General features: G+C 32.9%; 2 protein-coding genes and 1 long non-coding RNA gene across 3 annotated transcripts in view; 2 read left to right on the top strand and 1 right to left on the bottom strand.

Annotated features, from left to right (window-relative positions):
• The window catches only part of LOC111623202 (cathepsin L1-like), a 62,220-nt gene extending 42,913 nt beyond the window's left edge, over positions 1-19,307 (top strand). Inside the window, exons 7-8 of the mRNA XM_023365698.1 lie at positions 1,463-1,571; positions 18,907-19,307. Of these exons, the coding sequence (XP_023221466.1) occupies positions 1,463-1,571; positions 18,907-19,006 (209 nt within the window). The 3' untranslated portion in view covers positions 19,007-19,307. The remainder of the gene's footprint in view (positions 1-1,462; positions 1,572-18,906) is intronic.
• Positions 1-20,498, bottom strand: part of LOC111623207 — a 74,935-nt gene extending 54,437 nt beyond the window's left edge. Inside the window, exon 1 of the long non-coding RNA XR_002756410.1 lies at positions 19,685-20,498. This is a non-coding gene — a long non-coding RNA (uncharacterized LOC111623207). The remainder of the gene's footprint in view (positions 1-19,684) is intronic.
• A 5,294-nt stretch (positions 20,499-25,792) lies between these two features.
• LOC111623228 overlaps positions 25,793-27,531 on the top strand; it is a 13,277-nt gene continuing 11,538 nt past the window's right edge. Inside the window, exons 1-2 of the mRNA XM_023365724.1 lie at positions 25,793-25,982; positions 26,056-26,106. Of these exons, the coding sequence (XP_023221492.1) occupies positions 25,793-25,982; positions 26,056-26,106 (241 nt within the window). The remainder of the gene's footprint in view (positions 25,983-26,055; positions 26,107-27,531) is intronic.

Genomic DNA, 27,531 nt, shown 5'->3' with positions numbered 1-27,531 from the left:
TCGAGAAATTGCTTTTGCTTTGGATAACTGAAAAACAGTGTGCTGGCAACAGTGTATCGGAAGAAATTATTTGCGAGAAAGTTAAAAGGATACATGCTGATCTCATGAAAAATCAAGCAGAAACTAGCCAGGAAAGCGAGGTGTTTAAAGCCAGCCATTTTTTTACATGAGAACGGATTAATCATTTTTACATTACTTCTTATGGAAAAGGTTGGTTTGGTATACGTCCTATTCGGTATAAGTCCAAACACCAGGAACGGATTAAGGTCGTATACCGAGGTTCCACTGTACATGTTTTGTGCTTGTTAAGAATGCAATAGTCATATGATACAGAATAGGGCAATTTCATTGATCAGATAGACAAGAATAGAAGTTTTTCAACAGAAGAGAGTCTTTAATCTGCCTGCATGAGAAAACAATTTGGCATCCAAATTTTTTCTAATGTTAACTCTTAATGTACCATTCACAACTGAACATCAAATGATAATCAGCCAACTAAAATTTTGTAAAAAGTAGGCCAAATATTTAAACTAGGCATCATTGAAAACCCCTAAAAAGATTTTGTGCTCACTGATAATTTCATATTAAGTAATTTTCCTGTTTGAATGCCACCATCTCACTGGTCAGATAAAAAGGGAGCCTGCTACAGTGGAGGATGAAGATAACTTGACCAAAAATAGTCATTGACCTCCTCCTGGATGAGGAAAAGTTTCTTTGCACTTGCTCAAACTGTCAAAATATATAAAAAACAAAAACTTTCTTCTTTATATATTAGCAGTTTCATTTTTTGCTCTGATTTACAATAATTAAACTGAATTTCTAATAGTGTAAAATTTTTAAACAAACTTTATAGATGATATAAAAATATAACTAATGCAGAAAAATTCACCATTTATAAATTAAGTTATAAACCGTAGCACCGCGAACGTCTAGTCTAGTGTAGTACACTGATAGTGCTACTTGTTGATAGATGGCGCATATAATTAAGTCGTATACAGAGCAAAATTTATTTCGTCCAAACAGGACGTATTCTGATTTGGACGTATTCTAAAGCTTGGTTTTCCAGGGTGCCAAATGTAAATTGGTCAGTTTGAGGCAAATTGATTATTCATTTGCTTTTATTATGATTTTTTGATTGTTCAGTTATTTATTTTGTACATTTATCACGTATTTGTCCAAAGCTTAATATTTGCTTAAAATTGTACAGTGGATTTATAAACATCTTGTATACTTTAATTTTAATTAGAAAAATCTACACATTTTAATTACGATTCAATGCAAATTTTAATATGTTGCCTATATAAATATATAATACTATGAAGCTCTTTAGTACTAAAATTTATATTTTATTTACTCATTGATTTATTTTTATAAACAGTGTGGTATTTTTTATTCATTTGCATTTTATGCACTCGACTAACTTATTTGATGTTTAGTTAAATGTCTGATTTTTTTAATTTAGGTATTTATGATGAACCAGATTGCAGTTCTGAAGAATTAGATCATGGTGTTTTAGTTGTAGGTTATGGAACTTCTGAAGAGGGAGATGATTACTGGATTGTTAAAAACAGGTATGTATTTTCTCTTTTTAAAAAAAGTAAATAAATTAAATAAATAAATGTGAAAAAATTTTATTATATAAATCATTAATAGTAATAAATCTAGTAAGAAAAAAAACAATCTAACAAACTTTGACAATTTTTATAAATTGATTTCAATTTTCAAAACAAATAGTTAAATATGACTATAAATTTATTAGATCTTATCAATAAAACATTCTAAATTCTATGTTGTTTCAAATTTGTTAATTTAAATTCTTAAAACTAAATTTGAAAAAAATTAACATCAAACTTCATTTAATGCTAAAATTAAAATTCAAAGAAGGTTTACTTAAAAACAAATTATTGTATCAAATAAAAAATTGTCATTTAACTACTAAATTTTTGCATAATTTAATTAATCAGCACTAACTATTCAGAAATATCTTCTTACTTTCTCCAACTAATGAGATAGTTTATAAATTAAAAAAGCAGGTTTAATAAAATTGCAGTAAAAAAGAAAAATACAAGTCTTGATTATTTGACTTTGGATAAAGTAAAACATTGGCTAATCAAACAGACATAAAATGTGATATTTAGTATTATGCTGTATTATGAGTATTTGCTATTTTTCCTCTCCCATTTTTTTTATAAGTGCAACAACACCATAAATACAGCTTTGTGCTAGAGATGTGTCTTTTTGCTGTATATATTGTGATTGTTTTAGTCTTCAGATGTTTTCTCCTTAATTTTATTGTTTGAGAGACAAACACGGTAGGATCCAAAAGTTTAGGGACTTGACATGAATGACCACCTTCAAAAGAATCACTTGGATAATAATACTTTTTCCAGCACTTGTATAGCTTCTGGAAGCATTGCTGTAAGCCATCTTTTGCCTCAACTCTGCAATGCTGCTTCTACCTTATTTGATGACTCCAAATGATATATTTGGATATAAAATATAGTGTTTGAGTGAGTCACCCATTCATTGTAAACAGCTTGAGATTGCCTTGATGTCATTTTGACTTAACAAATGAGGTAAAAGCAGCATCACAGGTGGTTGCAAAAGATGGCTTATACAGCTTCATAAAGCATTGCTGTAAGTGTTGTAAAAATTATATTGAACCCGATGTGATTATTTTGAAGGTGGTTGTGTATCAGTGTTTTAAACTATTCAAGGCAAGGAACTATATGCCAAGTCCCTAAAGTTTTGGATCCTACCACATACGAAATGAAGAGGATTATACTTTGAATTTAATAATGCATAAATTTGATTTAATACTTGTAATGGAATTCATTAAATTTGTAGTTTTTCTCCCCTCATTTGTTACTGTATTATTAAAAATTTCATTAATTTGATTATTCATTGGTCACATTGAGATTAGATAATCAAGTCTATTGTAATACAACAAGCATTATGTATCAGAGAAATATCAGAGGAGAGATAAAATTATAAATGGAAACATATTACAATGTGCTAATATTTTTTCCAAATTTCAATTGTGCATATATATATTATGGTAAAAGTGATTAATTCACAATATATGAAAGAAAGAAATTTATCATATTTACCACTGATTGTGCCTATTTGCCAGTTCATAGTGGTAAAAATGATAAATTGTACTTACAGTCGACCTCCTATAACACTGTTGATTATTCCGTTTTATATGAATTCCATGTTGTACGAGTCACTTATATTTTACAAATACGTGTGCCGGGCTGTGAACGGCCCACGTATTTGTAAAATCTAAGTGACTTGTACAACATGGAATTCATAAAAAATGGAATAATCAACAGTGTTATAGGACTGTAATTAATGAAATTTATTGAACATTATGCATAATCATTGGTCTAGGATGATAAATTTGATAAATAATGCACTCTTGTTGAGTAACTGTTAGAAAGTAACCAAATCCAGCACTGCACCAAGGAATTAAGATTTGTGCAGCTCATAGTGATATGATCTACAGTGGAACCCTGGTTAACGAACGTCCTGGTTAACGACCAAATCGGTTAACGAACTTTTATTTTGCAAAAATTTTGTCTCTGATAACGAACAAAATTCGGATAACGAACGTAACGGTATTTTGTGTCAAATTTTAGTTGGTGTTAGGCATGCGCGAGTTAAGCATTGCTTTTCCGAGTGTTTGTACTATACTTCTTTTTTCAGTTTTGTGATTTATATATTTAATCAATATGGCATCAAAGAAAGAAAAAAGTCATAGTGGCAATAGAAAAAGACAATGCGCTATCGGATTTGAGAAAGATTTTGCTTAAAAGAGTAAGACAATCAACTTTAGATCAATTTCTTGTTCCTTACAGAGAGATTGTTTCTTTGTTAAGTTATGGCAATGCAGCGCTTGGGCAATCTGACTAGGGAGAATGCCTTCTGGGAGGTGTTCTTAAGGGAAACTGGTCCCTATTTGGGCGTTACAGACGTGGAGAAATCCCGGAAAACTCCACCTTGCCAGTCCGTCTGAGCGAGGTGCGAACCCACGAACGAACTCCCCGTCTTCAAGGTACGAAGACGACTTAGCCACTGGTGGGTTTTTTACCGAAAGAGATTTCGATTCGAAGAATCTTCCGATGAAGTGCTACCTGTTATTTTTTGGATGGGATTTCCCTTCTAAACATCAAGGTTCGTATATCTTCACTTTTCTGCCACCAACTACAACAAACGAAGGTATGTACAGTGCTATTTTATTAAACAAAGTTTACATGTTTGTTGCTGTAATGATAGATACTACGTTTTCCTGCATTTTCATCAAAGAAAATTACTGTATATTACAAATAAAATGACAAAAATTTCGGAGACTAGAACGGATTGATTGCATTTGCATTAATTTCTATGGGAAAAATTGCTTCGGTTAACGAACAATTCAGTTAACGAACGAAGTCGCGGAACGGATTAAGTTCATTAACCGGGGTTCCACTGTATTCTTCAAGGCATTAAGTGTAATCCTTATGAAGCCATGTTTAGTTCACCCTTAAAAGTTGGGCCGAATACACTATCCTTTTCTAATGATGCTGTAGCAGATGTTTGCACCAGAGAAGAGCTATGAGAAATAATTAATCACTAGATCAAACTCAATGTCAATTATAAGGACCCAATGAAAATATTTCAGAAAAAGTATTGAAAATGAATAGCCATCACTCAACCAACCCAATGTGACCATCCCTGATTTGTCAACCAAAGTACAGAATGGAAATGATAATCTTTCCACAATCAAGAACAGAAAGGAAGAAGTTGAGAAAAAATGAGCAAATGCAAAGGCAGGTTTAGAAGCTCAAGTGAGAAAAATGAAAATATCAGAGCTGAAGTTTGCTGTAGCCAAAGTAGGAGATACCTTGAAGCTAAGAATACCAGATGTGGACAGGGCAAGAGATGATCCATAGAATACATTGGCAGTAATATTAACTACTGAAAATAATAAGTACTGTCACTCAAGAACAAAGGAGGGACATCCTTCACAACTGTGCTATGTGACAAACAATTTCTTACAATAGAGAGTGGGCAAGAAAAACATCAGTTTTAGGAGATTGGGGTACCAAAGATGCTCATGTAAGTGTGTGCGCAACCAAATGCAAGAAAAATGAAAAATCATGTAACTCAAAATGTCATGATAGTTTGCCATGTTCAAATAAACAGTAAAAATTATTAGAGCTCATATTTTTTACAAATTGATATTTTTCTACACAATTCTAAGAAAAATTGTTTCAGCTTTTCTTATATTAATTAAATCATTCTAATATTAATAAGTTTTCAAACTTTTGAAAACTTGTTAATATTAGAATGTTAAAATTTCAAACTTTTAAACTTAATTTGAAAATTTAAAAGTTTGAAACTGCTTTTAATCAACGGATCAGGCAGACAACAGGAAACCACCTGATTATTTTCCCATGAGAATATTATGATGAAAATGAGCAATGATGATATGCATGGCGATCTTGTCAGCAACCAGCACCAAACTGATTCCAGGTCATTTGGTATGAAATGGGCTACTGGGCATGTGGACATAGGCAACTGGTCACCACAGGCAAAATATGCATCTGGAAGAAATTTAAAATTACATCTAAGTGAGAAATTTATCCTTAGGTACTTGGAATGTCAGAGGACTTTTACAGACTGGAAAGCTCTACATAATAGAAAGAGAGCTTAATCGAGAGAATATACTGATTTGTGGCATCTCCGAAACACATTGGAAAGAGAGTGGTCATTTTGATACAATCGACCACACGATATATGTTTCAGGTATGACCAAAAATGGACATGCCTTTGTCATTGACAAATGCCTAACAAAATTTGTGGAAGGCTATGAACCTATCAACAACTGCATAATCAAAATTATAATATCTTCCAGGCCAGTAAAACTTCATACTATTCAGGTTTATATGCCCAATTCGGCTTCTTTGGATGATGAAGTGGACACAGTGTACACACAAATTGAAAATATCATTACAAAAATACCATAGAAGGACATATTGATGATAATGGGAGATTTTAATGCTAAGATAGGCAATACAAAAAAATGATGATAATCTACGGTGCATTATAGGACAATTTGGACTGGGCACCACAAATGAGAAAGGAAATACTCCTTCAGTTTGTAATCAATAACAGTTTTTAAATAACTAACACTATGTTCAAACACCATTATCGGCATCTTTTTACTTGGACCTTCCCAGTAGGTGAATATTAAAACCAAATTGATTACGTGTTAATAAGAACAAGATGGAGATCATCAGTAAATAATGTCAGAGCAAGACCTGGAGCATTCTGCAACTCTGATCATAAGCTACTAAGAGTGGCAGTAACATTAAAACTCCATACAAAAATATCAAAGATCAACCTAAAACTTAAGACTCCAGCTAGTTCAATCTAACAACAGACTCCGAAATTTAGACCCTCCATCCTTTACAAACAATCCAGATGATTTATGAACACAAAAAGTTGGATTTTAACTGGAGTACAACAATGTACCACACAACATCGGCCACAGAAAAATAAACATTGGATGACAAATAGTACCTTGAATTAATAGATGAAAGGAAAAAATTATTAACTTCAGCAATTGTTGCAGATGAAAAGAAGAGCAAGCTAGACAAAAAATCAAAAAGGCTTGTAAGAAAGACAAAAATGATTATATTGTTGTGGAAACAAACAGCAACCTGAGAGCTCACGGTTATGTACTACAGAGAAATATGTAAATGCTAACAAATTACCATGTGTTCTCAGACCGGGAGAACATACCCACAAAAAAACCCCACATCAATGAGATTTAAACAAAGACCTTCGCTCTATTGAGCGAAAGTCTTTGTTTAAATCCCTGCACCATGAACGACACGGTGGGAAGAGCAAGCCATGGCAATATTGACAGTATATGCAGTGAAATTGAAGTCCATGCAAATAATAATTAGACTTGTGAACTATACAATAAAGTTAGATATCTAGCAAGAGTTCAAACCATGCACACAAATAATTAAAAATGATTAAAATTAAATCATAACTGATATGGAAGGGATTGCAGATGTCTGGAGGAAGTATTGTGAGAAACTTTATAACAAATGGACAAACAAATGGTAATAATCAACTTCAGAATGGGGATAGACAGGGGAAGTTGAACCATCTATTCTTAAATCAGAGGTAGAAAAAGCCATAAATACATTAAGAAATCATAGCTACAACCAACAGACTGCCGAAAATCTATCGGGCTAGTTTTATGCTACTTATTAGATAAATTACGTAATCAATTTGGTACTAGAGGTAAGCGTTAGGCGCCATCTCTTATTAATATTAATAATTATAAATAATTTTAATTAATNTAATATTAACACTAATTCGTATACATTTTATATTATTAAACTTACTTTTTATCAATCTTTCTATCCTTATTTGTTATTAATAATTCTTACCTAAGTGGCTAAACTTCACTTTTTTTTAATTTTTATTCTTTCAGCTCTTAGCATATAATGGTGTTTTCTTTGTATGATGATTTGCATAACCATGCGTTCTTATTTAAAGTTTATTCCAAGTAAGACCTTTAACTATTTTTCAGATTTCCTCTAAAGAACACTTCAAAAAATCCTCAAAAATGTATTTATTATTTTTCAAAAACCTCCTTTTTCTCAAAAATTTTTCTTTTTTAAATCTCTTACAGTATTTTTAGCCAGTTGTTGTTGATCTTTAAACTTAAGTTTTTATTTATACAATGTTTATTTTTTAAAATTTCTATACTCTCTTTAAATTTTCTGCTATAAGTTTCTTTTTCTTTATGTAGGATCTTTACATTATTTTGGTTGATATTACAGTTATTTAACATACGATGTTCTAGAAAGGCTGAGTTGATTCTATGATGTTTTAAATCAGCCACGTGTTCCTTTAGTCTAATCTTCATCTTCCTCTTAGTTTCTCTTATATAATATTTTTTATTCTCACATGTACAGTACATGGGATTTGGTATGCAATGTTTTTCATGTCTTCCACTTGTTGTTTTTCTTTTGACATAAGTTTATTATTATTTAGTCTAGCAAAAAATTTTTTGTACTTTGGGGCAAGTTTTACATTTATGTCTTATCTCGTTATTGATCTTTTCGTATAAGCCTTTAATATGAGGGAATGGAATATATTTAATTTTAATTTTATTTTTCTCTTCATTTTTTTCTGGGAGTCTTTTCATTGTTTCTAGGAGTTTCTCCATTGTCAATTTTATTCTTTTTTGGATTTTCTTCATTATTTATGTTATTTATTTATTTTATTTTCCCAAGTTTTAAATAGTCTGTTAGGATATCCATTTAACAGGAATTTTTTCTTTAAGTCTTTAATATTATTATCTATGTCTATACTTTTACTATTGGGTTGTTCGGAAAGTAAGTTTGTTTTTTTCCGTGGAAAAAAAATGCAATATTCTTATAATAAATAAATATTTTATTGAATTATATGTTGACCATTTTGGTCAAATACCTGTTGTCATCGTTTCTGGTAGGAGCACGATTTCACATTCATAAAAGTTTTGATCGTTGCTTACAAAAAACTGATCCAAGTGATTTTTGACATTGTCATTTCAAGTAAATGTCTTACAGTTAAAAAAAATTGTATAGACCAGAACAAGTAATAATCGGAGTGTGCTCAATCTACGGTTGGTGTGATAGCACCTCCCATCTAAGTTATAACAGTTTCTGACTAGTTACCAAACTTGTGTGAAATTTGACATTATTGTGGTAAAACACTACACCTGTTTTTTTTTTTATCAATTCTTTATCAATTTTTCTGTTTGATTAATTTGTTTACTTGAATGCAGTACACTTTCGAATCAATTGTTAAATTGTCTGGTAAAAGCTCCAAAAAAAAAATTTCCTTAATATCCACCAAATAGAGCATTTCTCTTTAAGAACTTGTGGAATTCATATATCAAGCTTTGAAACAAAACCGATTTGTTTCAAGTACTCATAAACAGTTCAATTTGACAAATTTAATCTCTTAGTGATTTCACGTGTTGTTATTCCGCAGTTTGCATCAATGGGTACTTTTATTTTGTTTTCATTGGCTTCAATTGGCCATTCATAATGTGGTGCATCTTCAATACTGAAATTGCGGTAACGAAATTTTGTAAACCAGTTTTGGCACTGTTGTTCTGTCAACACATCTCCAACATACATGTCACACGATTTTTTTCTTGCTTGAACGACATTTTTATTTTTTTGGTAATAAAAATGCAAAATATGCCAAAGATGCTGCTTTCGATCTTCCATATTTGATGGGACACAAAAAAATAAACAATTGCACAAAATCAAACAAAATTTTTTACAAATAATCCATAAAATGCTAGCTGTCAAAATATATAATGATAATACGGTTTAGAACGAAAATGGGGAGAAAAATATGACTAATCCGTCTAGTGGAAGAAAATGAACTTACTTTCCGAACAACCCAATAGTTCTATTTTTAATTTTATTATATTCCATAGAAAATATATTTTGTTTTATATATAATGGTGTCTTATGTATAATGGTATATATATAATGAAATATGTTGCATTTTCAAGCAACATATTTGATGTAATGGAGAAAAATTTCATGAGTTTTAAGAACATGTAACAAGCTAAGTTTAAATATTTAGAACATATATTATTAAAACAATTCATTTTAAACTTAAAAATTTTGAAAATTTATTGTCTTAATTAAAGTAATCATTAAATCAAAGTTCAAAATTTTTATTATTGTATTGTTTAAATTTCAGGATGGGAAATGTAGATTTTCTAAAAGAACTATTGGAGCTAGTGATACAGGATTTGTAGATGTTCCTGAAGGAAGTGAAAAAAAACTGAAAGAAGCCGTTGCTACAGTTGGTCCAGTATCTGTTGCAATTGATGCCAGTCATGAATCTTTCCAATTTTATAATGAAGGTAACTTTAAGAAAATTTATAAATGGTGAATTTTTCTGCATTAGTTATATTTTTATATCATCTATAAAGTTTGTTTAAAAATTTTACACTATTAGAAATTCAGTTTAATTATTGTAAATCAGAGCAAAAAATGAAACTGCTAATATATAAAGAAGAAAGTTTTTGTTTTTTATATATTTTGACAGTTTGAGCAAGTGCAAAGAAACTTTTCCTCATCCAGGAGGAGGTCAATGACTATTTTTGGTCAAGTTATCTTCATCCTCCACTGTAGCAGGCTCCCTTTTTATCTGACCAGTGAGATGGTGGCATTCAAACAGGAAAATTACTTAATATGAAATTATCAGTGAGCACAAAATCTTTTTAGGGGTTTTCAATGATGCCTAGTTTAAATATTTGGCCTACTTTTTACAAAATTTTAGTTGGCTGATTATCATTTGATGTTCAGTTGTGAATGGTACATTAAGAGTTAACATTAGAAAAAATTTGGATGCCAAATTGTTTTCTCATGCAGGCAGATTAAAGACTCTCTTCTGTTGAAAAACTTCTATTCTTGTCTATCTGATCAATGAAATTGCCCTATTCTGTATCATATGACTATTGCATTCTTAACAAGCACAAAACATGTACAGTGGAACCTCGGTATACGACCTTAATCCGTTCCTGGTGTTTGGACTTATACCGAATAGGACGTATACCAAACCAACCTTTTCCATAAGAAGTAATGTAAAAATGATTAATCCGTTCTCATGTAAAAAAATGGCTGGCTTTAAACACCTCGCTTTCCTGGCTAGTTTCTGCTTGATTTTTCATGAGATCAGCATGTATCCTTTTAACTTTCTCGCAAATAATTTCTTCCGATACACTGTTGCCAGCACACTGTTTTTCAGTTATCCAAAGCAAAAGCAATTTCTCNTTGGATTTTAACTGGAGTACAACAATGCACCACACAACATCAGCCACAGAAAAAGAAACATTAGATGACAAATAGTACCCTTGAATTAATAGATGAAAGGAGAAAATTATTAACTTCAGCAATTGTTGCAGAAGGAAGAGCTAGACAAAAAAAATCAAAAAGGCTTGTAAGAAAGACAAAAATGATTACATTGACAGTATATGTAATGAAATTGAAGTCCATGCAAATAATAGTCATCCTCGTGAACTATATGATAAAGTTAGATATCTAGCAAGAGAGTTCAAACTACACACACAAATAATTAAAAGTGGTGTAAATGAAATCATAACTGATGTGGAAGGGATTGCGGATGTCTGGAGGAAGTATTGTGAGAAACTTTATAAAGACACTGGACAAAGAAATGGTAATAATCAACTTAAGAATGGATAGACAGGGGAATTTGAATCATCTCTTCTTAAATCAGAGGTAGAAAAAGCCATAAATACATTAAGAAATCAGAAAGCTCCAGGACCTGACAACATAACCTCTGAAATTGTAAAAGCAATGGAAGAATTGGGTGTTGAGATATTTCATAAAATCTGCTGTTTAATTTTGAAATTTGAGAGTTGGCCAGAGGAATGGTATAAATCAATATTTACTCCAATTTATAAAAAAAGGTGCACCAACAGACTGTAGTAACTACAGAACTATCAGCCTAATTAACCATGCCAGTAAAGTAATGATCCAACCAGTAAAGTAATAATTAATAACCATTTGAAACCCTTCCTATTACCTGAAATAGCTGAAGAACAGTTGGGGTTTATTCCTGGTAAAGGAAATTGTGAAGATCAGAAATTTATATGAGAATAACTCTGCAAGAGTAAAAGTTAACAAAACTATGTCTAATACATTTACATCTGAAGGTGGTGTACGACATGAATATATTCTTTCCCCTTTACTCTTTAATGCTTATTCTGAAATTAATCATGAGAAGGGTATTAGATAACTGAGATGGAGGCATTTCCATTGAGGGCCATAAAGTTAACAACCTGAGATACGCTGATGATACACTTATTATAATGAATCACACCTTGAATATATTATGAAACATCTTGAAACTGAGAGCAGGGAATATGGATTGCTGATTAATGGAAGTAAAACGAAAGTTATGATAATTGATCATTCCTTGACACAGACTAAGGATATTGCAGGCTATAAAGTGGTGAATGAATTTGTTTACCTTGGATCACTTCTTACAAATAAAGGAGGATGCAATAATGAAATTAAAGCAGAATTTGCCTCGCTATCAATGCAACCTCTGAATTATTTCAAATTTGGAAAGATTCTGAAATCTTTATTTTTAATAAACTAAAGCTCTAACTAAAATAGAAAAGTTAGCTATTGATATAGACTACCTGAAAGCCCACATTGCAGAAAATAGACAATTAAGAACACTCTCTCTCCCTAAGTCCATCAGCCAGAACATTCCAATATGCGAGAGGAAATATATTAACTTTAGAATCCTAAAATCTACAATAAAATTTAAATATATTAAAATTTGAAGACTAAAGCGTAGTTTACAAAGACATAAAAACCAAGAAAATCGACCAAAAAACGGAGAAACCAAAACTTTACACAATAGTGATATTGACAATTATAAAATAAATAAAAATAAAAAATTAATAGAAAAGTTTATTCTTAAGTATAAATATCTTTCCATAGAAGAGATATCAGAGTGGAAAAAATCCCTCGTATTACATAAAACAAAGTTTGTGATTTCTAAAGATGTTCTGGAGACAATGCAGACAGGGCTAGATTTTAATGGTCCTAATAGCTGGAGAGTGATAGATATAGTACCAAGCTTAGATAGCAGACTTTGAGATAATGAAAATTAAATTGAGTAATATTATAAAGACACATATTGTGAGACAAAAGGATAGAGTAATCGTTAGGGATAAAAATTATTATAAATATAAAACAGAAATTGAAAAATTGCATAAGTATTCAAATGATAATAAACTGAATATAATCAGAGCAGATAAATTGTGGTCGTAACTCAAGACTGGATTATTTCAAAAAAATTACAAATTATAAAAGGAAAAAATTTCAGAGAACTCCCGATTAATCCGAGAAAAATTATATACGAGGAATTAAAAAAACAAATTACGAAATTACAAAAACTGGGAGATGTTACTAAAAGTGAAAAAGCTTTTATATTATCTGAGGATAATGAGAGAACTCCTCGATTAAATATCCAATTAAAAACCCACAAACAATATGAAAAAGTAAGACCAATCATAGATTTCAAATTCACTACATTGTATAATTTAGAAAAATATCTAAAACAAAAACTTAAGAGTTACAATAATTCAATTTATTCAATCAGAAATACAGAAGAATTTTTACAAGATTTGAAGGAAGTTCAGATAAAAAATACATTTAAATTAGCTAGTCTTGATGTAATAGAAATGTATACATGGAAAATGATTAATAACCAATTAAGAAAAATGAATACTGAACCTTATAGATTTATTAGAATTTGCTTATAAAAGTAACTACTTTGAAATAGATAAAAAAAATATTATACACAGGAAGATGGTATCAGTATGGGGTCAGTCATAGGCCCAAAACCAGCCGAACTGATAATGATCGAAATAGAAACAAAAATTAAAGATATTCCTGGTATACATTACTATAGAAGATACGATGATGACGTTTTGATTATATATAATGAAGCTGAAGTAAAAATTGAAGAAATAAGTAAACTAATAAATAGTAAATTGAATTTCCATATGAATACTATCAAAAAAGAGAAAATAACTGATAATAGTATAAGGTATCTAGACATAGTTATCACTAGAAAACAAAATAAGTTAATGTTTGGACCTTTTAAAAAACAATGTTCAATTGAGAAAACAATAAATTATTATTCTAATACACCTCTGCATATAATAAAGAATATTTTTTATATGGAATACAAAAATATATATAATAGAACTAGCGAACAAAAAAATAAAAATAAATATATAAACGATTTACGTAGGAAATTTAGCCTAAATGGATATCCTACTAGACTAATTAATGATTGGCCTCGAAGAAACCCGCTCCGGGTTTCTTCCAGCGGTTAGATTTTCGGCAGTCTGTTGGTTGTAGCTATAATTATATATCGGGTTGGAGATGTTTGTATATACATTAAGAAATCACAAAGTTCCAGGACCTGACAACATAACCTCTGAAATTTTAAAAGCAATGGGAGAACTGGGTGTTGACATATTTCATAAAATCTGTTCCTTGATTTGGAAATCTGAGATATGGCCAGAGGAATGGTATAAATCAATTTTTATTCCCATTTATAAAAAAGGTGCACCAACAGACTGTAGTAACTACAGAACTATCAGCCTAATTAACCATGCCAGTAAAGTAATGATCCAACCAGTAAAGTAATAATTAATAACCATTTGAAACCCTTCCTATTACCTGAAATAGCTGAAGAACAGTTGGGGTTTATTCCTGGTAAAGGAAATTGTGAAGATCAGAAATTTATATGAGAATAACTCTGCAAGAGTAAAAGTTAACAAAACTATGTCTAATACATTTACATCTGAAGGTGGTGTACGACATGAATATATTCTTTCCCCTTTACTCTTTAATGCTTATTCTGAAATTAATCATGAGAAGGGTATTAGATAACTGAGATGGAGGCATTTCCATTGAGGGCCATAAAGTTAACAACCTGAGATACGCTGATGATACACTTATTATAATGAATCACACCTTGAATATATTATGAAACATCTTGAAACTGAGAGCAGGGAATATGGATTGCTGATTAATGGAAGTAAAACGAAAGTTATGATAATTGATCATTCCTTGACACAGACTAAGGATATTGCAGGCTATAAAGTGGTGAATGAATTTGTTTACCTTGGATCACTTCTTACAAATAAAGGAGGATGCAATAATGAAATTAAAGCAGAATTTGCCTCGCTATCAATGCAACCTCTGAATTATTTCAAATTTGGAAAGATTCTGAAATCTTTATTTTTAATAAACTAAAGCTCTAACTAAAATAGAAAAGTTAGCTATTGATATAGACTACCTGAAAGCCCACATTGCAGAAAATAGACAATTAAGAACACNTCTAATACACCTCTGCATATAATAAAGAATATTTTTTATATGGAATACAAAAATATATATAATAGAACTAGCGAACAAAAAAATAAAAATAAATATATAAACGATTTACGTAGGAAATTTAGCCTAAATGGATATCCTACTAGACTAATTAATGATTGGCAACAAAAAATAGATAATAGTATTACTTCATCTGCTAAACAAAAAGAAAAAATAAAAACAAAAGTTAAATATCTAAGTTTTCCATACATGTATGAAAAAATTGATAAAGAACTTCAAAAAAGTAATATAAAGCTTGTCCCAAACTATAAAAATTTAATATCCTGATTAAATGCTAAACAACATCCACAAAAGAAAATAGAAAATAAAGACAAAATTAAAAAATATTGTATATAAAATACCCTGTACTTGTAAACCTAATAGTGTTTATATAGGTGAAACAAAAAGAACATTAAAGACACGCGTAAAAGAGCATATATCGGACTTAAAATATAATCGTCTAAATTCAGTTTTTCATGATCATTGTGTAACTAATGATTGTAATATCGATCAATTAAATATACAGATTTTGCATAGGGAAAAAAGAGCATTCGATAGAAAATTTAAAGAAAGCATTGAAATAATAAAAAATAAATATCAAAATTGTTTTAACAGGAATTTAAGTGTTAACATTAATGAAAATTGGATGAAGATATTGTGATCGATTGAATATTGGAAGAACCAAATGTTAATAAAGATTAGTTAATTTATTTTAAGGCAATCTGATAAACCAAAAAATTAAGGGGTTTTACTGGTGAAAAAAAGAAATTTTCTGTTAAATAAAGTGTTAAAATAATAATGATGTATACTGAGATATATGTAAATTAGTAAACGGATAATTTATAAAATATGTATGGTGGAATGAAAGTGTTTGATGTGATTATAGTGGTTTTTTTATTTTTTTTTTACATTACATAATTGTGGATGTTTATTGGTTACTCTGTCTGCATGTTAAGCAGAAGTATATTGTGATATATGCAAATTGGTTGGCTGGTTGACAGTGTGGGGATGATAGTCTACAAAATGTGTTAAGAGGAATGGAAATGGCCTTTATGCAGTGGTTTTTTACTTAAATTTATGTTACAGAACAGTTACTGTTTACTGATAACTCTGTACGTATGTTAGAAATTGGGATTTTAAAGAACCCGATTGTGTTATTGTAAGAAAGGTGCATAAAAATGGCAATTATGATAGTCATTGTGTGACCTTTATGGTTGCATACGGATTCACCATATATTAGTTAAGTGTCTGAAATCTGGAGTAAGGTACGTTTTATTTGTTTTTTAAAAAGACAATTTTTATTGTTTTATGTTCAGTTTTTATGCTCGGCTATAGTTATGTATAGTTTTTGTCGTTTTATGTTTGTTTAGTTGGCTGAAGAGGGGAGAATACTCGAAACGCAAATGTATAGCACGGCGTACTAACTAAATAAAGATGAAAAACTTGCCAAGTGTTAGTTAAGAGGTCACTTCATTGTGCCAGTATACAATATGTAAATAACAACACGGTTTCGATAATAACAAACTAAAGCTCATTAGAATGCTTATTTTTCCAATTGCCACTTATGCCTCGGAAACCTGGACCATAAATGCCACTTCTCAGATGAAACTTGATTCCTTTGAAATATGGACATATAGAAGATTGCTGAGAATCTCTTGGATGGAGCACTGAACAAATTGCTCCATCCTAAATCAACTGACAATCACAACAAGCCTTACCACTAAAATATACAATCCTACCTTCGCTTCTTGGGACACATTTCTAGATGCAAAAATGGATTTGAGAAACAAATCCTAGAAGGGAAGATCAATGGCAAACGCCCTAGATGATGATGATGGATTAGATGGGGCAGACCAAGTAATGATGATTACAGGACATACAATGTATGAAACCATCCACACGACAACACCAGGAGCAGTGGAAAGATACAATTAAAGCCGTCAATTCGTAATATCACCACACCCTCTGAAGGACATAGGACTGAGAAGAATATTAATAAAACCAAAAAATGTACTTTTGATTCTGTTTTTTTTTTTTAATTTGTTTAAATCAGTAAATTACTTTATTAAAACCAGAAAAGGCAGGAAGTTTTATGATATCAAATTTATGAACTATATAAACAATACTACATCCAACACACACCGTAACTTCAAAAAACTTACTTCTATTATAAACCATTTGGTTTATAATAGAAGTAAGTCTTATGAACTATATTTTAGAAACTATGCAAAAATCACTTTAAAAATAATATATTCAGTGATATCAATCAAACTGATGAAATTCATTTGAAAATTATGTAAAATTGTCAGGAAAAGTGAAATTTATCAAACTCACCAAGATGATTGGTGATTATGTGTAATAACTGACTATTATGTATAATTGCAGTTAATCACTTTTACCATAATACATACACTGTATAAATACAAGGTAGCTTCAAAAAGTTTCCAGAATTATGCTGGGTCAGTCAGTTAAAGACAATGGAAAAAGGTATATATAATGCATGTCTTAGTTAATTAAACATCTCAGGATTAGAGAAATGTGTTCAAACAGGTCTATACTCACTGCAAAGATGATAACTGTTACCATTCACTGAAGGTCGTGTTACTGAGACATTGTGAAATGGAGTCTAGTGAAGTTGTCTGTGGAAGAACAATGTGCAAATATTAAATTTTGTGTGTTATTGGGGAGAAAACCCTCCAAGACCTTGCAGATTCTTCAGGATGCCTATGGTGAATCTACCACGAAGCATTCTCAAAATTATGACTGGCATAAATGCTTTCGTGAGGGGCGGGAAAGTATCGCCGACGATTTGCAAAGTGGTCGTCCATCGACATCAATGTCCGAGGAGAAAGTGTGTGTTGTATGCGAGACTGTGAGTTCGAACAGATGGCAGTCAATCGAGCAGATTGTCACGACAGCAGGAATTTTGGTTGAAGTCGTCCTTCCATCCTGCACGATCAATTGAACATGCACCATGTTTGCCAACACACGGTGCCACGAATGCTCACGGCATGCCTCATGCAATTTCTACTTCTTACCCCGGTTGAAAGATGCCATCAAGGGCCGCCACTTTAAGAATACAGATGAGGTTATACAGAGTGTAACATCTGCATTACAGGTGCTGTTGCGAGACAGCTTCCAAGAATGTTTTCAGAAGCTACACCAGCATTAGCGTAATACATGGTTACCGAAGGACAATACTTTGAAGGACACGTTGCTCGATTTGTCAATTGTACACGTACTTTTGACTAATAAACCAATTCCAGAAACTTTTTGTAGCTACCTTTTATATATATAGTCAATACCTAATGCAATATTCAGAGCTTTGAAGCCCAAGTATCTTAGAACAAATTTTATTCTTTTTGTTGCAATTGAAATTTAGAGAAAATTATTAGCATTTTGATTTTGTAATGTTTCAATTTCTAATTTTATCTTTACTTATGTTTCAATTACTAATTTTATATACATATATATAAAATTTTTATTTTTCTAAATGATTTGAAACTGTTCTGTGAGTGTGATGAATTCAATCTAAAATTAAAATTATCATTTACAAAATACTAAATATNCCTATAACACTGTTGATAATTCCGTTTTATATGAATTCCATGTTGTACGAGTCACTTAGATTTTACAAATACGTGTGCCGGGCTGTGAACGGCTCACGTATTTGTAAAATCTAAGTGACTCGTACAACATGGAATTCATATAAAACGGAAAAATCAACAGTGTTATATGGGGGTCGACTGTATATAAAGTTATACACATTTTTAACACACAAAACTTATGTATAGTTAACATAAAAAATTTAATAGAAATTACATCTAGTGAATCTATTCAAATTTTATTTTTTATTTACCTATATTTATATAAATTAATATTTATTTATTTTTTCTAGTTGGGGAACAACATGGGGAGATAACGGCTATATCCTTATGAGTCGTAATAAGAAAAATCAATGCGGTATTGCTACTCAAGCTAGTTATCCTTTGGTGTAAATTATATATAAACAAAATTTTAGATGCAAATCAACGAAAGAAGTTTTACAAAGTTTCGAAAATATCTACAATCCTGTATGGTTGATTTGTCATCCTATACTTACATTGGCATACTTTAATCTGTGTTTCTTATGTTGTTTTAACTTTATCAGTCTTATGTTACAACAGTTTAAGGTATTGTCATTACAAATTGATTCCACAATATATTTTTTTATATTTTTAAATATAGGAAACCCGTTTAACGACTCCATTTTTAATTTTTTATAAACAAATTAAAACCAAACTTGAAAATCGTTGCTGTGTTTATTTTTAATTGTATTTCACAACTAAGTTTATTTTAATTTTATGTTTAAATTTACCTTAGGTAGCCAACATGGCGGCGCTTCCGATTGTTCGTGGTCCAGACGGACTCCTCCCGGAGGGGAGCCGCTGATGCCAAACGTCACCAGTTATTGATTCACGGTAGTTCTTCAACAAAATAATTAAAAAAAAAGGAAAGTCTACTAAAAATGTAACTAATCTAACGGAAACGAAACGAACCTAACCGAAGCGCCGCCATTTTGGCTACCTAAGGTAAATTTAACCCCTATGAATGTATTAACCGAATTTTAATTTTATGGTTTATTCATCAGGAAATAGATTAAATTCAAAATTGTCAACGCAAAATAGAGCTCTTACCAGATTTGTGGTGACTGCAGTCTTGTTTTCTGGGTCGTGTTCAGTAGCGCAGAACACCTAAGTTAGAATTCTGAATGGCTTAGTGGGCGGAGCTAAGAATGTTCCGAGCGTCATCGAACGATTATTCTAACCGGGCAAAATGGCGGACGAACATAAAATTACGATGACAACAATTGTGGCAAACGAACTGGTCGAAAAGGACGAAATAACCAATAAATAATTCAAATAGAAGCTACGTCGGATCGTGACGAAATTAATAAAGCAATTATTAACTATAATCAACGAAATGGACCGCTATCTTCCGTTAAAATGTATTCGGAATCTGTTATACCGACGTACGATAATTTTACATTTCCAAGTCATTTTAGAATGAGAGAATAACTTTGTGATTCTTATAATAAAATACGTTTGGTCCAACACCAGCAGCCATCTTACAAATCGTACGGCGAGACAAAAACAACGACGTCGCTAGTAGAAGTTAGCATAGATAAAAGAAGCTGACCGAAGTAGCTAGAATTCTAGCGGTGGGAAGAGTCGAACGGTAGTTAGAAAAGAGTTCGACACGGCGGCGTAACTAGACTTAGCAAGAATCCTGCGTTACCGAACACGGCCCAGGTGTATAGAGGTTTCGAGGTCGCGCGCCACGTGATAAAACGCACGCTTACTCCGCCCCTTCGCCATGTTTGTGGTCTAGCTTCCGCTAGACCACAAACACAGCTTCCGCTAGACCACAAACGTTTGTTATTTGACACTTTTCTTCAATATAAACTTAATAAAACTGCAGTATTTTTATAGCGTGGAAAAAGTTAAGATGTTTTCGTGGTGGGTTATTATCGCAGTCCGACGGGACAAGACGCCGTTTTATACGAAGAGACAGTTTCATTACGTCGAGGTGTCGATCCATACGAAGCCAGCGTCTTCGTTGTAGATCGAGAGTCGTAGCCTAAAGTAGAATTCGATGACATCATAAACTATTTGGTTTTAACGATAAATTATTGCTCTCTTTCATTTGTAAAAGCTCACAAATCTTTAGAGGCCACGAGTGGCCGCGTTTCTCCCAATTACGTACTATTTCATAACGCTCCCGATTCGCAGTTGGGTTGTGGTTACCGTCATATCCCGTGTATGATGATGGCACCCAGTCTGGTGATGACGCATGGTAAAATGAGGAAGGTCTTCCTTTGAGGCGAAAAAACTTTTTCGATAATATAATTAAAAAGAACTTACCATTATGGTACGTTATATATAAATAATAAGAATTTGTCAGGGACGACTCGAATGTTAGTAACAAATACGGTGGAACCTGGCATAACGAGTGATGGCGAGAGGGAAATGCCAGATTGCGCGCATGCTCCATCAGTCTCTTTAGCACCGGTTCCGCTAGCATATTAGTGTGACACATTACGTATAAATGTTACCGCTAAAGCTGGAAATCCGTTAATGTGCGCATTACCTAGCTAATCTGCAGATTAACTAGGGTGATCCGTTAAAGCTGCGAAAATTATTCCATTTCTCAAATTACCTAGGTAATGTTCAGATTATCTAGGTAATCTGCAAATTACCTACTAGGCACTCGGTAAAGTGAAAATAAGATCTTTGCTGAAACAACAGCAACGTTTCTATACGCTTAAATTAACATAATGTTATTTATTTAATTTTCAATATCTAAAGAATCGAGTTAATACAATCAACAAATTAGTCGATTGAATCAATCATCAATCAATTAAAAAAACTTTAATACAAAAATCAAACGGTTTAAAATATTACTACAATTAGGGAAATGAATTTGCAAAACATATGATAAAATTGTACTTACTTATTAGTGCAATCTAAAGATTGGTGACACTTTGAATTACGTAGCAATTGGTTTTTGCGACAAGCACGCCTATTTGTGGTACATTTAGATTTGCAGTCACATTTTCTGAAACCCTGCCCAGTACCAAGGGATTGTTTTATTGCTGTTTGACGTAAAGATATTTCTACAGCAGGGACATCCATCTTCTTTCGTTAAAAATCTCTCTTTGCAAACACTGAATTCAGATTTTGCATACAATTGTTTTAAAATACCTGTTTTAGTATCAAGTTTATAAAAGCCATCCTCTGTTTTACTAAGAACCACAGCTAAAATTGAACGTGCATCAGTTTTTGCTCTGTCTTCTTCGGGTACTTTAATTCTCACAGCGAAACCTTCATCGACGTTTGGGTGCTTTGCATTAGAAACTGCTAACATTTTCTTTGCTTGCTTTTCTAAACATTTCTTGGCTTCATCACGCTGTATTTTCTGATCCATATTCTTTTTACAGATGATGCACAATACATTCTTACCATACCCTTCCTCTTTAGGATCTACTTCACCACAAACTGCGTGAACAAACATATTACACGATTTACACTTGTGAGCACTTGATGCTGCTTTTGAGCAAACAATACAGACTATGTCTTGTATAGTGCTCTTTACAGGCTCCGTACGAAACTGTGATGGCGATTCTGCTGAAGTTGAGAGTAACTCAGTGATGACTTCTTCAACTTGCAGAGGCGATTCCTTGGAGGTGCAGGGTAACTGAATATTCTTCGTGACTGCATCATCAATCAACGGTATAGAAGGCAGTTTAAGATTACTATCGGTAAATTCTTGTATTTCTATAGGTGATTCTGTAGAAGCGGGGGATAACGGAATGTCCTCTTGAGTAAGATTTGACTGTGATCTCATAATCACAGTCTCTTGTGAATCTTCTAATTTTTCAAGGTCTTCTTCAGTTTTTATCGAATGTCAAACAATTCTCCGGCATGGACAAACTTTTTCAAACCTTTCTCGCGCATCTGACAACGGCTCAATGAGTTTTTCACAGCCTCGTACAGTCAACACATCACACCTTTGAATTATTTGATAATCTCGAGATGATTCTTTCTTCTTGGAAACTTTTATTTGCTTTACATCTTCAATTATGGAATCATACTTTGGTTTGTTATTAAAACACTACGTATTATATTTTAAATCTTCGCTAAAGAGGTTTGCGAAGAATCTTTTCTTGATTTTACTCACCAATTCGGTGCTTGCTCGCATTCTAGGATTTAAATTTATCTACGTAAAAAGAAGGAGTGGGGAAAGGAAGTGAAAGAAACAAACTTTTGAATTTTAACGATACGGAAGCCGTTAATGTGCAGATTACGTAGATACTCTGCAAATTACCTAGGTAATTTGAGAAATTGAACAATTTTTGCAGCTTTAACGGATCACCCTAGTTAATCTGCAGATTAGCTAGGTAATGTACACATTAACGGATTTCGAGCTTTAGCGGTAACATAAACATCAACGATCGTAGCCGGTTATACAATAAACACGCCACATCCTCAGTTTGATTTACTTAATTTGACTAGAGACGGGCCATCTCGTATTAAATGTAATGACTAATTGCAAATTAAATTTTGGAAATATCTAAATTAAAAATGAAATATTAAATTTAATACGAGATGGCCTATCTTTAGTCAAATGAATTAATTTTTAATATTTGACTATAGCCTTTACATAGCGCAACTGTGATTTTTTTGTTTCCTGCAAATCGAATTGGCATTCCAGGTCGGTTGGTTCATTCCGCGCTAGAAGAAAAGACGATGTACAGTGTTTCAATAAACGTTATACAAAATATTTCACTATTTTTTTCGGTCCGGAACGCATTATCGTATTTTACATTAATTTATACGGGAAAAATTGTTTGGCTTAACGAATTACGTTCGTCCACTGTAAGCACTACGTAGTAATATAAAAAAATCGTTGTAAAGAAATGTCAATGTCGCTGACCAAAATAACCTAAGTTAGCTATTTGTAAATGAACAAAGGAAATTACTGGTTATTATTGGAAATTACTAATTATCTTAAAAATACGCACGCTTTTATTTATGTAAATTAGACTGGAAGGACAATTGGTTCAAAATTCATTTCTAATTCTTCATCCGCTAAGCCAGTGATGGGCAAACTACGGCCCGCGGGCCAGATGCGGCCCCTGAAATGTTCTATCCGGCCCGCGCGACATTATTCCTAATCTGACGAGTAAAAAAGAATACAGGCTGTGGTGGTTGATGCACCACTTAACTTGAGTGTTCGTTGATTATATAAAATAACCGAAGCTTTATATCTCACCATGAAAGTTTATTTACAATCATGTACAAAATTTTGTTTTACACTTATTGAGTAAAAGCTCGATCGGTTACAAGCATGCTTCGGTACAGAACATCCACTCGTCGTGCGTAGCGTAGCCGAAAGAGAGAAAAAGAAATATGGCGGACGGCCTGCACATGTTTTTATAGCGCCACCTGGATTTTCAGATGCAGCGCTAAGTTAAAATTATATTGGCCCGCCTAAAGTTTTCTTCTTTTCCTTTGGCCCGCTCTTTAAAAAGTTTGCCCATCACTGCGCTAAGCGATTATCTTGGGTTAATTCTACTGTAATTTATTACAAGCGGAGACTAAGAAAACAAACCGAAGGGTGAAAATAATTGTGTTGTAACTTATCTATTTATTCAAACTAAAATCTACGGTTTTTAAAATGATTTAACTTTAGTTTGTCGGTATTAACAAAGGGATTTATGCAACCGACTCGTACAAAAGTTTATCTAATCATTCATCGATAACTACTAATCAAATGTTATCGCTTACCCAAAAATGACAAACTCTTGTATCGATATTCGCTTTATCCGTATTGAAATTTTTCTGGTTAATTCTCCAGAGCCGCGCAAATTGCCTTGGTCGTAAAAGCTCCTCGATAACGAATAATGCCGGAAATTTCAAAAAATGACGTTCCTTTGTTCTCCAGTGAACCAGCATTACATTCGATTACGCAGCAATTTACCATAGTGATATTCGCCACGAATAAGCAACGCGAGAACTCCAGCTAAAGCGCGCATAAAGACAAATAAAAGGGCTATAATCCGAGTGGGGAGGTGGCGTAGGCGAGCCGAAAGGGTATCCGTTACTCCCAATAATGACAGGTTGACGGGTAACTAAATAACAAGTTTAATTAATAGAAAAATAAAGCTTAAGATACAATATACGAGCGACTGATACAATTATAGATATGCGTTACTACGCTACAGGTCAATGACCTAAACTATATGCGTTTATAATTATTACTACTGGCCCTAACTCGAATGCTAAACGATCCAGAGAGAGTTTACATCTATATGATAATACCTCTTGTTGGAGTAGTGGCTGTTGATTCGACGCCAAGTTACTCGTGGCCGACACTTACACAAATCACTACAAAAATATAGGTAATCCCTTGGGACTATAATTATGACGGAACGGAAGTCGGCGAGTATGCTCTTCCTAGCGTGTCCGTCCCTACTAATAGCGGGGTTACCAACTCCTAATCTCTGTTTAAGGCCAAACAATACTGGAAAAAGGCCAAAAACAGGCCAGTCGGTATTTTTTTTAAATAAAAAATAATCAAACGAAATTTCATATTACTTTCTTGTTCTAAAGTACAGTACTTTGGAGCAAAAACAAGATGCATTCAAATAGGATATAATATTCAAAAAGGTTAAAAAGAACACACAATACAAATCAAATACAAAATATCAGATTACAAACGTATTTACAATTGACATTCCTACACTAAAAGCGCATACAGTGATTTTTATTAACGTATGGTGTTAACATTGTAGTTCGGTAGATTTGCATGGCTACGAGGATTCTGCCGCTGACTAAGTGTTTCTCGTTCTCTTTGTATGCACTTTGGTGCTCTGCAGATAATTATTCGGATGATTGTACGTCTTTTTCATATACTACAGCTTGTAGAGGACACGACCAGTTATGGTTGTTACTCATTGCAGCTTCAATGAGTTTTTCTCTGTTGCTGTCGAAGGGTGGACAGTCAAACAATAGTTGAAGGTAGTCGTTTGGTGTTCGTGTTACACTTGCGGGTCTCGCTGTTCCGTAGCCGGAACCGGTGGAGGTAAGCGTTGAAGTTCCCGTGGCCTGTGAGAACTCGAGTCGAGGCAAAGTTGGGAATAAGATGCCTGCAATTCAGCCTGGCAGAAATGTCTGAATGAAGCCACGAGTGGGACGGCCTGTAGTGCAGTTGTTCCAGTCTTCTTGCCGAGTTTGCAAAAGATGGTTAAGGATCCACTTATGGATAGTGGAAGGCGGTATCTTACTGTAAGAACAAGGAAGGGACGAGATTGCGGCTCTTTTGGCGATAGCGTCAGCTGCCTCGTTCCCCTCCACCCCAGAGTGGCCACGGACCCAGTTAAGGGTGATGCGATTGTGGTGGCTATTTCTGATAAGCATTTTCTGAATGGTGGTAACATTGTAGCCATTGTTGTTGGTGTTGGAAATTGAGCGAAGAGCTGTAACGAGCTATTTTCTTTTTTCAGGGAACCAGTCTTCATTGATGTGGTGGAGTGCCTTGGTGATAGAGATGGCCTGTGGGATGGAACAGTATTCGCCGAGCTCGAAAGCAGACCGGTGAATAATATTGCCTGCCTTGTTGTACGTGATAAAAGCTGCTCCCACTCGATCCTCTCGCTTGGAACCGTCCGTGTATACAGTAAAACCTGTCTACGAAGACCACCCACGGTTCCTTCAAAAAGTGGTCTTTTAGACAGGTGGTGCGATAATACCGTATTTCCGTACGTATTTTGCGCACTTTTTAGCCATTTCTACTAAGCAAAACTCGAGGCGAGCAAAAATAAGCGATTTTTTTCAACGATAGGACTATATTTTTGTATTGTATTTTATTCTTATCGGATAATTCGATTTACGGAAGTCGTCGTGATTTTGTAAGACAGATTTAATAGCAATATTTTAAAGATTAATATAATAGTCGCATATTCTCGATTATAATGCACCTTTCTTTTTTTCCGACTTAATTAATTCGACTCGATTCTTTTCGTTGGCTCCTCAGTAACGTGTATTACGTCATCGATATACAAGCGCGTCATATCTCTACATCATTTCGGTTTTGGTTAGTTTAACTTTAAAAATCTTGTATTTTTTAATATTTAATATTTTCTTAAGTACAACAAGAAAATTATTAATTAATAATAAAAGGATTTTATTATTTTTTCTCATAATACGATTTCATTACATTCGAAAAAGGAAGGTTGCCTGTAAAACTGATTTTTGCATTAATGCGTTTATTGTTTTTTGAATATTTTGCGTACGAAAATTACTTGGATGTTATTTTTCTAAAAATATCGTGGAAATAAGGTAGGTTGATACAGAAACTATTTATCGCACACGTACTGTATATGAGCTTCAAAATAAATAAAAATAAATTTTATCAAACGATGAGATCAGCCGATTAATTGTATCGTGTACAATATTTTATACCCCAAGGAAAATACTGTAGGTCTACGGTAAAATTAATTTCGTTTTCCCACGGTTAAACTTCGCCGCTAATTGCTGTTGTGATAACTTTTAACACGATCTTCTAACGACAGCGCTTTGCATTTCTTTCGTTTTTCGGACATTTTCGAATAAACTGAAATGAATTTCCTTTGTTGCTAGACTAATTCATTAACACCTGCATCTAATTTCGAGGGTGGGAGCAGTGTCCGAGGTGGATTCGAACGACAGTTTAGACTAATTCATTATATTAGGAGGGGGGAAACGTTGTTGAACAATAGTTTAGACCAGATATATTCGCGGAAGTGGTCGCTTATTACAGTTGTTGTATGTTGTTTCGGACCAAAAATCGATGCCCGCGGTCGCGTTACGCAGGTGGTCGTTTAATACAGGTAACTTATACGAAGACTCTATGGATAAATTATTCGGTGCCAGAAATTTTTGCCCGTTTTGACAGGTGCCCGTCGAATGCAGGTGGTCGCCTAAGCAGTTTTCACTGTATA

This window comes from Centruroides sculpturatus, unplaced genomic scaffold (assembly GCF_000671375.1).
Source record: "Centruroides sculpturatus isolate CEXI.00-Female unplaced genomic scaffold, Cexi_2.0 scaffold8, whole genome shotgun sequence".
NCBI lineage: Eukaryota > Metazoa > Arthropoda > Arachnida > Scorpiones > Buthidae > Centruroides > Centruroides sculpturatus.
Note: the sequence above shows the minus strand (reverse complement) of the source record. Positions and strands in the feature narration are given on the sequence as shown.